The sequence below is a fragment of the Kryptolebias marmoratus genome, linkage group LG19, assembly GCF_001649575.2.
Source record: "Kryptolebias marmoratus isolate JLee-2015 linkage group LG19, ASM164957v2, whole genome shotgun sequence".
Classification (NCBI taxonomy): Eukaryota; Metazoa; Chordata; class Actinopteri; order Cyprinodontiformes; family Rivulidae; genus Kryptolebias; species Kryptolebias marmoratus.
In genome coordinates this window covers 3,183,097-3,195,725 of record NC_051448.1, presented here as the reverse complement: position 1 = coordinate 3,195,725, position 12,629 = coordinate 3,183,097, and the positions used below count along the sequence as shown (strand labels likewise).

The following is a 12,629-nucleotide window of genomic DNA, read 5'->3' as shown; positions in this document are numbered from 1 at the left end:
ACATGTGAGGAGAGCTGCAGACCAGGGACAATCCAGAAATGCTCATGAATGTCAGTTTAGAAGCTGTCAAAGTTCTCAAATAAAGCACCTTTTGAGAATGTATGGTAATTATTGTACAAAACTAGGAAGTATTTTTGGTTTATATAATTAAAAGTTATGGTTGTTTATTGATTTTAGTAAAAAAAACAACTAAACTTTTAGGAAAATGCCCCGCGAAATCAGGCATTTTAGCCGCAACAATCCCAAAAAATGCCCGCGAAATCCTGGAGGGATTGAAAAAGACCTGTTTGTGTATTTGAGAATATGAAGTTCAACAAAATTAATTTTACTCACAGAAACATTACACTCCAGCCACAAAAGCCATTTGAGTCTTCAAAAAGAAAATGTGCCGATGATGACAAAGCAGAAAAGTCAGTTTTAGAAACAGCATCAGTGATCCAAACACTCCAAACAGCAATCCAAAGACAAAATGACACAAAACCAAAGTGACGTTTTTGACACAATGACTAAGAATACTTTCACACTGCAGGCAGAAGTGGCTCAAATCTGAATTTTTATATATATTTGTTGTTGTTAGATTTGTCATGGATGACTGAGAGTTTTTATTTGATACTTTTTCCTTAATTAGTTCAACTTTATTCACTTTGTCTTGTTGAACCAAAGGGGGGCCGGACATTTTTCTGTCATTGCATTAATGTAGCCCCTAACACAGTTTAGAGCATCAGCTAAATATTTCATCTGGAAATAGTTTGATGGAAAAGTGAGACATTCCATTATAACACTGAACTGAATTCAATAAACTGAAGGTTTTTCATTCAGCCAGATTGTATTATTAGTGTTGGTACCTTTTTAAAACACACACAGAAAAAGCCAGCAGTCAAAAATTGTTTTCTTTGTACATTTAATGTTCAATGATTTCTACAAAGCTAGAATAAACGCCAGTCAAGCCCTATTGAATAATAGCTAAAACTTTAACCACTTAAACATCAGCATTTGCATAATAGTTTTGTATTTTCTGCTGTGCAGCAAACCGTAAAGCAAGTTATGTCCTTCAAGGCGTAGAGATAATAAGTCTCCTTAGCAGTCCTTGTGAGAAAGAAAGGGATGTGGAGCATGCGGTTGTTGAAGGGGCTCTGCAAACTGGGCCACTCGGCCACGAGCATCAGTAGTCAAACACAACAGCGGACTCAGACAGACTAATGTGGTCCTATTGTTCCATATGCCAATGAAATAATGCCGTTTCCCCGTCCCAGCTGACTGTAGCAACAATGAGCCTTCGTCTGATGTGATTGTCCCTGGGTAGCTTCTCAAATGGGTTCATTTAGTCCAAAGTGGAGCAGAAGGAGCTCTCTGACCCGGAGTTTCTGAATTTACTGGCCTTAATGTGTCAATTCAAACAGAATTCCTTCACTGCAAGTTATTTTTACACATAGACTAAAGGAGGAGTCAGACTTGGTGTGTATTGATTTAATTGGCCTCTTCTTGTTGTCCAGTGTGTTTATACACATGTAATACTGTGCATACATGTAACATATGGCTTAGTCTGGCTCTAAAACTATATTCCGCTAACACAGTATGTGTTGCTTCTTCTGCAGCATTAAAATAGAAGATTAACTTTTGCCAAACTTACCAACCAGAACCTACAGTTTGGAGCAAAACACTTCAGGCATCAGAAGTCTTTATTTTAGCAGTAAGGTAGCAAAGCTGCGCTCTTCTTCGTAGACATTGAGTTTGGCTGCAGCTGCACACAGTTGCAGCGCCTCCTACAGGAAACTGGTGGAGCTACGCAGAGAACCACGCCGTTCAAAAGCCTTGTTTTGATTCATGTTTTTATAATATTATACACAGCAGAGGAACCGGAGCTACGGCCCTGCTCAGGAGGAGCTGGAGGATGTCACTGGTTGGAGGGATTTCTGGGTTTCCCTTTTGGACCTGCTACCATGGATAAGCAGCAAAAAATGGATGGATAGTTGGATTAACAGTTTTAGTAATTAGTAAAACAAGCACGCTGCCTTTTTAGTGGAAGTTCCCGCCATCGTCACAGATCTTAAATCATCTTTAAAGTGTCTGTTTGAAACTTTCAGACACGCCTGCGTGATTCGACATTCTCAGCACACCCTCATCCATCAATCCGTGCCGTTCTGCTTTGTGTCTGCGCTCGCTGGTACATGCGTTTAGTTTACACAGCAGCTTTTTTTTGTCTGCTTTATCAGGGGTTTAATGTTTCTCGCAGCAGGGCTTTGTGGAGGATTGTGGTGGACATGGGTGAGTTGGTTAGGTGTTTGCTGCAGCCCCACCCCATCAAGCAGAGAGATTTATTGTTCATCACAGGGTTTAGAAAAGGATTGAGAAAGATGGACAAGGCAGATCAAGAGCACAGATGACAGCAGAGGTGAGAGTGTTTATGGAGGTCTTCTGAATGTAGCTGGAACACCTCGAAATAAAATTGACAATACATCATTTAAGCCAAACTCAAACCAGCAGTTTAATCTAAAGCTAGCAAACACAGAGCTCCTAAATTAATCAGGATCTGCATTGATGGGATTTTTTTCTCACCAGTGACCCTGATCTGTCTCCCTGCTCCCCGCCTGATGCTCCTCTGGTCCCCCCTGTGTTTGGTTGACTTGATTAAATCCGTGGTGTAATGAGAAAAAAATTACGGCTTGTGCAGCATGATGACTTGAAAGGAGGGAGGGGGGGTGATAATTAGTATGTTCATCCACCTCCTTAAAGAGATCTGTGTGAGTATGGCTCTCCTCCCAATTCACAGATCTTCTCCTCTCCCTTTTTTTCGTTTGTTGGATGTGTTCCCTGCTTCAGCTTTCTCTGTACATGACTGTGTGCTTCGTGTTGCACAAACAGGGAAGTAAATAGCCAATATGTATTCATGAGTGCTAACTTGAGGCATTGCCATCAGAGTCATCAGTCTCTGGCCTGAAATGGTTTCATCAGTGGCTTTAATGATCCTGCAGACACACTGTTGCAGGGTGTTTTGTACTTGTCAGTTACCTGGCATACCTGGCGTGTGTCCTGAGAGCAAAGAGGAAAGGCCTCAACCAGATCCCAGAAAGCCACAACAAGCATGTCCAGAAATCAGATAAAACTTCACATTTATGCCCTTTTTCCACGGACCCTAACGGTCCCGGCTCCACTCTACTCGGCTCGCTTTGCGAGCATTTCCACAGGCCTTTTTCGAGGCCCTGCTTCAAAGCAGGGTCCAACCGGGCGGCCTTGCTTTCATGGGTGATACAAGCTAGCTCCTCAAATTGAAGCGTAAGAAGAGCGAAGGACACACCGACAGACAATTTTGGAACGGTAGCGAAGTAATAGGACTATAAACAACAGCGTTAGCTTACCCTGCAATGTTTGTCCCCCAGCTGAAGGCGCTGTAAAGCCTGAAATCTCCGGCGGATAACAGCTGTCCTACTCTGCGCAACAATCGCAGCATCCAGAGCATTTTTTCCACTGCGCCTCTCTTCCTGAAGTCTCAGGAGAATCCCCATAAGTTAAAAAAAACAGCAACAACACAGGGCCAACGTTGTTCATAGCGCTTCCGTTGTTTAAACAAATGCGGTAGCGCGCGGTGAGGCTTTGGACCCCGCCTCCCCCCTCCCACCAACACAAGGAGGCGTTCCTCTGCTACCGAGCAGACTGGCGGGTGGAAACGCGACGCGTTGTTTACAGAGCCGAGCCGAGCGGAGTGGAGCGGGGCTGCTCAAGTAGAGTCAGTGGAAAAGGGGCATTAGTGTCTGTTTGGTGCCAATAATCTGCCACATTCTTCCTCAGTTTTAGTCGTCTGTTTATAGAAGCAAAAGATGAAGAATAGTTTTTTGAAATAACAGTTAATCACATGAGGATCTAGGATCTCTTTTCAGCTATAAGCGGGTTTTGCTGCCTGCTGATAAACGACCTCCTGGACCGGAAACCTGTTTTATTTCCTACCAAACAGTTGTGTATTTTAATAAACGTCTAAAGCTGGGCTTCTTGTTTTAATACACATTAAAATGAATTTAGGCGCCGGCCGGTTTACGGTCTGCGCTCGTCTTTTGTTGGAAACTAATCCCTGCTCCTTCTGCTCTTTCCTCCGTCCAGCGGGATCGGTAGAAACTGGCCGTGGGCGTCAGGTGGGAGCAGCATCCTGGCAGAATACGGCACCCTGCATCTGGAGTTCATGCACCTCAGCATCCTGTCAGGAAAACCAGAGTTCGCTCAGAAGGTAACCGCGACACAAGAGAAATAAAAGAACGGAGACGCTGGACGTTTCTGTCGTATCATTAGTCGGCACTGACATCATCGTTTTCCTGTTTTTATTTTCTCTCAAGCTCCTGTGAAATACTACTTTCAGTTTTTAAACTACCATTCTGCCACTTTTAAGTTTTAGCTACTCTCTTGCTTCTTTTAGCTTCTAGCTGGCTTTTGATAATTACAGATAGCGCTTTGCTACTTTAGCATGTAGCTAACATTTTGCTGCCTTTAGCCTTTAGTGAAGTGAAATTTATTTATATATCACTTTTCAGCAACAAGGCGATTCAAAGTGTTTTACAACACAGAAACAACAACCAGGTGCAGAATCAAATACAGAAATAAAAACATCAATCAGGTCATTTTAGCTAATAGTAAGATTGGTATGACTATAACAGAGTAGGGTTAATATAACAATAACAGGTCTTTAATGTGTAATACTTCTGACTTAGACTTTCCTCTCATTTACAGATACAGAAATAAAAGTATAACTATAACAGATATAACAACAACAGGTCTTTAATATGATATGTTGAAGTCGCCCAGTGATGTGTAAGCTATAAACATTTAGCTATGTTTGCCTTTAGCTCGTGTTCTGTTTCTTTTAGCTTCAGTACTTTGTATTCACGCTGTATTTTCAAATTAACTGCAGTTTCTTTCATTTCTGTTTTTATTTTCCTGCCAATAGGTGATGAACATCAGGAAGGTACTCAATCGCCTGGACAAACCCCAGGGGCTCTACCCCAACTACCTGAACCCGAACAGCGGCCAGTGGGGTCAACGTAAGTCCTTCTCACTCCTCTGTTCACTTATTGATTAACACGTTAGCTATAAATACAATTACAGCTGATACAAGTAAATATAAAGCAAACTATGAGGATAAACAACTCTGTCTGTGAGCCTCGAGCTCCACTCCTGGTCTCAGGTTGTTGTTTTTTATTTATTTATACCTTTATGTTTAATGTAAGCATCCTAAATTAGATTATTACAAATATTTATGAAGCCTTCTAGTCCCAGGCATACATAACATTACTTCTTTTGTACAAATTTAAAACCTTTCTCCAGAGAATGAAGGTGAAACTGACATGAAATTGATGTGTAATTAGCATAAAACTCACAGGCTGAATTCTTTAGGTTATAATGTATACAGACTTAGGTCCTATATGAGAAATTTGCATTTTTCATGTGATAAATGAAGTTAAAACTGAAACTCTAATGCATGCAAATTGCAACTTCTCCCCATCAGTGTTGAACACGTTATTTCCTTTTCACCTGTAATATGTTCCAATTAAAATCAGGAGAGTTTCATATCCAAATCTTTCTGTCTGCAGCTCAGACTGAAAATGTCAAAGGTGTTCGTTATTTTTTCCATTTGTCTCTGAGCTAACCTCCCGTTAGACACAAACGGAGCTCAAGTTTGTTCCCTGAGGTTCTCCGACTTTTTCTACGAGTTTTATACTAAAATCCAGATCCAGAGCTGTTAGTTTTAAGCAGTCCTGATGATTAGTTTATCCCTCGAGGCATTTTTTTATGTTAAAAGCTGTTAAAATGAAAGGCCTAGCATCCCTTGAATATCGCCTTTGATGCCAGAGATTTAGACGTTTTGGTCAAACCTTGAAAACAACAATGAGCGGGATGTAATGTGATGTTCCTGGGAATGACTCTGAGCTGCCATCACATCAGATTTTAGCTCAATATTTGTTAATCTGACTGAATTGTAGCCATTTCTGTGTTCGCTAATGTTAGTGGCCATCTTGAATTGCACTGCTATATCTCTACATATAAATCATTCTATAGAGAATGAGCGGTTCAGTGTCAGAAATCGAACCTACAGCTCTCTCGTTGGGGGACGGCGGCTCTAACTGCTGATCCACAGCCGCTCGTTAACATTTAGGTTGACTCCAGATGTTAACGAGTTGGAGATAGTCACCCAGTGTTCACTTTCTGCAAGTCCTATTAACATCTGTCCTGTGGATCGGGAGATATTTTGCTCAAATTACAACAAAGCTAACACAGTTTTTAAAACTCGTTTCTCTCTGCCAGGATCCGAACAGACTGAGAGCATCTCCACAAGCAGGATTTTCATATCTAAGTGCAGTTGATCCTCTTGTCCGTATCATTTTTTTAGTTTGTGTTGTCCAGCGTTGGTGTCATCAGAGGGAGAATCTTCCTGCAAACCTTGCATCTCCGCTGTTATTCTGTCTCCACGCTCCGCTGCTCTTCAGTCCGAACGCCGTCCTTACGTCGGACCTCTCTATCATTACCGTCATTACCTGTTAGGCTGCACGCCTGAAGAGTCAGCTAATGGATTTAAAATTACACCCTATCAGAAACATAAGTGTGGACATGTGCAGAAGTGTGAAAATACTTGTCGATGACATGAATAAAGAGGCAGACGCGATAATGTGAAGATATCAGAAGGTGTGGTGAGATGAGGAACTGCTTTTAATGTCAAACAACATGCTGCTCATCTGGTACTTCCTGTTAAATTACTCCTCCATGTAGAAATATGATATATTTATCTTTAATTTATCTTCCAGCAGCCTGAAACTAATAAACCTCAATCAAGCTTTTTCACTTTTAAAAAACAAACCTGAACGGCGGATAAAATATAAATGTTGCAAAATTAAGATTAGTCTTACATTCAGCAAACTCAGCTGATTGTTTTTATCATCTGTCCGCGTGTTCGTTTGTCTGCAGTGTTAGCAAAATATCTCCTGAACCACTGGATGGATTTTAACGAGGGCAGCTTCAGGAAAGAATCATCGGGCGTTGACGTCTACAACCAGTCAGCTTTTACTGACCTCTGCAAAGCGGTTTCAGCCAACACAAAAACGACTATGACTCAGCAGTTTTACAGATATTAGCTGTGGTAGTCGCTGAGACTGATCCCCGTCACGTATTCTGAGTGCTAAACGATTCAGCAAGATGGATTCAACAAAACCGCTGGACTGATTTTAATGAAACCTTCAGGAAATATTCACTGGGTGTGCAGATACATCCGATTAGCATTTGGAGCCAACCCCGTTAAAGATGGCCGCCACAACTGATCTTAGACTTGGGTGTGGTAGTCGCTGAGAGTTGTCCTCAACGAGAGCTACCACATCTCACGATATGGACGACTTTTTCAATGGGAAGAGGGTCATGTGACACATTAAACTTATTGGGAATTTCCCAAGAAAAACAACGGTGTGCTTGGTTTTAACCTAACTTTATTCCTTCATGAGTTTTTTACAAGTTTCTCAGCACTTATAAAATGTGTTCTAAGTGTTGGATTGTCAATGCAACCCTCTTCACACACTGACAGCAACACGGCAGGAGAAATTCGAGCACAGGCTTCCAGTATCTGTAGTTTCAGGTGCTGCACGTCTCGTATCTTCACAGCAGAGAGAATCGCCTTCAGATGACACCAAATATTAAAGTCTAAGGGGGTCAGATCAGGAGACCTTGGGGGCTGTTCAACTGGCCCACGACGACCAATCCACTTTCCAGGAAGTGGAAGTGGGAGAAGAGGGTTGCATTGACAATCCAGCACTTTTAACACATTTTATAAATGGTGGTAAACTTATAAATAACTCATAAAAGAATAAAGTTAGGTTAAAACCAAGCACACATAAGTTGGCCGACTTAAAAATGGCCGCCATGGTCACCACCTATCCTGAAAAGTTTCCCCCTCCCATATACTAATGTGCCACAAACAGGAAGTTAATATCACCAACCATTCCCATTTTATTCAGGTGTATCCATAGAAATGGCCGCCCTCGTAGAATAAACCAGGTTTTATTTTTTAGTTGTCATCTGAACCGAGGTGTTTCCGGTCTTTCTCAGACCTTTCCGTCAGGTGTTGTTTCACAGCACGGCTCTTTCCTTCGGTCCGCTCGTGTCTCCCGTGGATAAATATGGATCCGGCTCTGCGGTCTGCTGCTTCCATTATCTGATGTGCTGAAATGTGGAACCACTAAACACTCGGCAGTGGTTATAATTGTAGGTATTTAGCTGACGCAGAAAACTGGAACAAATATTTATGTTTTTATCAAAGAAAAACCTGTTTAAACCTGCAAAGAATGAACAATTTGAAACAGTCTTTGCTCTTATATAAGGCGTGCTTTAGTTGGAATGTTTTTGTTCCGTCAAATAAAACTCTGAGTTATTTCTTTTTTAATTATAGCCTCACAGAAATCTGATAAGTTTAACCTTAAATTTAAACCTTTGACGAAGCTCTTTAACTCTGGATAAAAACATGAAGTCATAATTGTAACTTTCCTTTGAAATCTGAAACTTATTTGCACAAATTCATTTACAAACAGACAGTTGAGCTGAATCACAGACGGTATATTTGAAGCGTTTTGCCTCCTGACAGTTTTTATATTTAAACCTTTTTTTCTCCTGACTTCAGTACGATCACAGCTGACATTTAATCTCTGCGCTCCAACCAACGGGCCTGGGTTCTGTTAATGACGCGCGCATATGGATGAGCCTTTCGCTGCCTGTCAGCAAGAAAAACTCCAAAATACGATTCTGCTGACTGTCAGCGAACGCATCATAACGTCCTGCACCGGCACAGTGCTGCAGCGTCCATGCCCTAACCCCGCAGACTTACAGGACACATGTGTCTGTGTGTGTGTGTGTGGGTGTGTGTGTGATTTGTTAATCGGTGTTGCAGATCACGTGTCTGTGGGCGGCCTGGGTGACAGCTTCTATGAGTATCTGCTCAAGGCCTGGCTGATGTCCGACAAGACTGATGAGGAAGGGAAGAAGCTGTACTACGACGCCCTGCAGGTAACACACACACACACACACACAAGCAGAAGGATCCTTAGTTTCCGGGACTCAACTAGAGCTTCAGTAACTCATGAAAATGGTTAAAAATCTGCAGGATTTTTCTATCTGAACTAAAATTCTGATATAATTGAATATTTTCCCTTTCTCTTTGAGCATCTGTAATCTGTTGGTCAGATAAAACCAGATGTTTCAAACCCCAAAGAGACTTTTAATAAATGTTTTAGGTTTTATAATCCAAACATATCGATTAAGAAAATAACTGCAATAAACTGTAGATCGATACTTGAAGAAAGAAGCACATTTTTTTCATTCTTTGCCTTTTTACCATCACTAGAAATCTTCTCGTTCCTACATAGTATGCATATTTATATTAAGATAAATGTTTAAGAATAATCTGTGTTTTGGCTTCGATTGAGGTTTAATGTGAACTTGATCTGTTTCTCGTTTATTCACTGATTTTGACCTAAGAATATGAAATCAGTGTCAGTATTTTTGATACAAATACAGATAAAATGAAAGGCGAAGGTGGGCAATGATGACGTTTTTACTCGAGTTTGTGTCTGTTATCATATTACTATTATTGTCATGTACCTCTACAGCTGATTAACTTTTGGAATCAACCCCATTAAAGTCAGCAGCCACAGAAAACAGTTATAATTCAGTCAGTTTTGCAGATATGGAGCTAAAATCGGGTGTAGTTGTAGCTGAGAGTCGTTCACAACACGAACTATGAGAGCAACTCATTCCTCGAGATTTCTGGTTAAAACTTTTCCACCAACTGTTTGGATCAACCCTGTTTGTTGGTAAAATATCTCATGAATGTCTAGAAACGTTTTAGCAACAGTCTGAATTGTTTGAAGCAGTAATGGAAGATAATTTCCGAATCGTTGCGGTTCTCACCACCGAGAATGTGACATAAAGAGCGTTTCAGATCGTCAATAACTGAAGGAATCTCCTGAAAGCTGGGAGGATGGTACATAAACTGCACAGCGAGTTAAACTCTAATTTGAGCTCATTCTCCCTAAACGGACAACATTTGTTTGTTTACAGCTGGTGAAGTGTGGCTGTTTACTCCACAGGGTTTAAATCCTTTGCGCACCTTCTGAGCCATAATAAATGATTGCTGGATTATGGCGAACAACAAAAGCAAGGTCAGCTCTGGATAATAAAACGTTGTCCTGCTGTGGTCTTCATTTCCATCTGCAGACAGCGTTATGGAAGTCCAGTCACTCCTAACCTCGCAAGGAGCCTCGCAGTCTGAGCTCAGACAGAAGTGCACACACATTTGAATAAAAAGACAAAGACGGGGAACAGATGAATCCTCGGGAAGAAAAGCCCTCCTAAACCCGGAGGATGAAGCACACACACATGCACACACATGCACACACACACACATGCACACACACATGCACACGCACGCACACACATGCAGACACATGCACATACACACAGACACATGCAGACACACGCACACACGTGCGCACACGCACACGCACACACACACACACGCACACACATGCACACACACACGCACACACCTGCTCACACACGCACATGCACGCACACACACGCACACAGCTCTCCTCCGTTCACTCAGATAGTCAACTTGCGTTACAGTGACAAGCGCCGCGTCTCAGCTGGAGGAAGCTGGTTGTCCGTCTGTCTGTGTCTCCGCCATACGCCGGGGAGCAAAAACCCAACATGTCGGCTGAAATGCAGAATTAAACATGCCGGGCTTCTTCGCCCAAAATCCCTCCTGATCTGCTGGGATTATGGACATCCTTGTTTTATTTGTCGGGGAGCGGCAGCAGGGACGGGTGTCTAAATAACGTCTGTGCCATCAGAACATGGTGCAGAAAACATGAAACTGAGTCCTAACTGTCCAGGTACCAGCAGGATCCCATCTACAGCTGCAGCTTCCACTCAGTTAAAGCAGCAGAGCAACATTTTTATGATTTCAACGCTTTAATTAAGAAACGTCACACCTGGAAGGCACGCATGTCGCACGCTGCTTTGCATGCCAGAGATTCGAACAAAGACCTGGGGATCTCTCGAATACTACCACACCAAATTATGGCTTAATATCTGTAAGAATTAAAAGCCTCGCGCTCCTTGAAGGAGTTTTTAACTGACATCATTCTTCGTCAAACATTAAAAATAACCTCATGAAATCACAAGATGTCGCACTCAGAGAGTGCTGGGAATGACTCAAATATTAGCTCTAAAACTGACTTTGTTCGAGCCATAATTTGTGTTGGCTAATGTCAGTTAGCTGTGGCAGCCATCTTTAAATGGTTTGACAACTAATTTGCTGACAGACTCCAAACAGTTATTGGAAAAATCTTAAATATAGATCATGTTCAACCTGTTCGTCTCAGCTACAACCACCCCAAAGTTTAGGTCAGTATCTGAGTTTTTCTGTTTTTTTAAGCTCAGTTGGCTGTGGTGGCCATCTTGAATTGGATGATAATTATGGTTCATAGTCATTGTTCCAAACCTCCAACTGATTTTGTGTTCAAGGCTCACAAAACAGTTTTTCAAATTCTAGTTTGATCAGTTTTCTGAAGATATTTGGAGGGTTTTTAACTTTAAAGATAAATAAAATGTTTCTATTTTGTAGTTCTGTTTTTCTTATTTGAAATAAAACTAAGGTTCTCCTTTCAGATTTTACCTTTAGATGTTTTTTGGCAGTATTAACGGTTGTTTGGACTGTAATTTTGGCTATATTTTAATGAATCAATCAGCTATTATTGCTTTAAATCCAAAAGGTCAAAGTTCAGAAGCGTTAAGAGTTAAATTTAACTCCGACACGTCTGTTTTCCAGGCGATAGAAACCAATCTGATGAGGAAGTCGAGCAGCGGCCTCACCTACATCGCGGAGTGGAAGGGCGGCCTGCTGGAGCATAAAATGGGTCACCTGACGTGTTTCGCCGGTGGGATGATCGCTCTGGGTGCCGACGGGGCGCCCAGCGACAAGACGGGCCACCAGATGGAGCTGGCAGCGGAGATCGCCCGCACCTGTCACGAGTCCTACGCCAGGACGGGTAAATATCCCCACGGCTGAAAGTATCGCTTCAAACTGAGCCTCCAGGCTTGGATAAGGACTTCTTTCTCCACCTGGAATCATACAACCTTTACGATCATTTACCTGTTATGTGTCCAACCATGTGAGAGGTTAAACCTGCTGCTTTATGCTATCAGTATGTTGAAGAAAAGCCTTGCAGAATTATCAGTTATTTTGTCTCCAGTGTTTTAGTCCTGACACAAACTTTATATTTGACAGTTCCTGCAAACACCCACACACCTTAATGCTGTATCAATAAGTGACATCAGCTACCATCAGGGGTGGAAATTAGCACACACGCCACTGTGGCGGGTTGGCAATTTGAACAGAAAAGGTGTTATTTGTCCTCCTGACATATAGGGGGCAGTAATGTGCTCGAGTTGCTGCTGTTACGTCGAGCCATCAGATACGGTTCCCCCCATCATTCTTTTAGGAATAAAATGTGCTAATAATATCATAATACAGAGGAATAAACACAGGTAAGGAGTTGTTGGTAAATTATTTTTGTCCCATGTTTTAGAGGGGGAACCGATTATTTCAG

The 12,629-nt window shown here is 41.9% G+C and overlaps 1 protein-coding gene across 1 annotated transcript in view; it reads left to right on the top strand.

Moving 5' to 3' along the window:
- man1a1 (mannosidase, alpha, class 1A, member 1) overlaps window positions 1-12,629 on the top strand; it is a 119,169-nt gene that overhangs the window by 98,316 nt on the left and 8,224 nt on the right. The window contains exons 6-9 of the mRNA XM_017431421.3: window positions 4,093-4,216; window positions 4,931-5,024; window positions 8,906-9,021; window positions 11,849-12,068. Of these exons, the coding sequence (XP_017286910.1) occupies window positions 4,093-4,216; window positions 4,931-5,024; window positions 8,906-9,021; window positions 11,849-12,068 (554 nt within the window). The remainder of the gene's footprint in view (window positions 1-4,092; window positions 4,217-4,930; window positions 5,025-8,905; window positions 9,022-11,848; window positions 12,069-12,629) is intronic.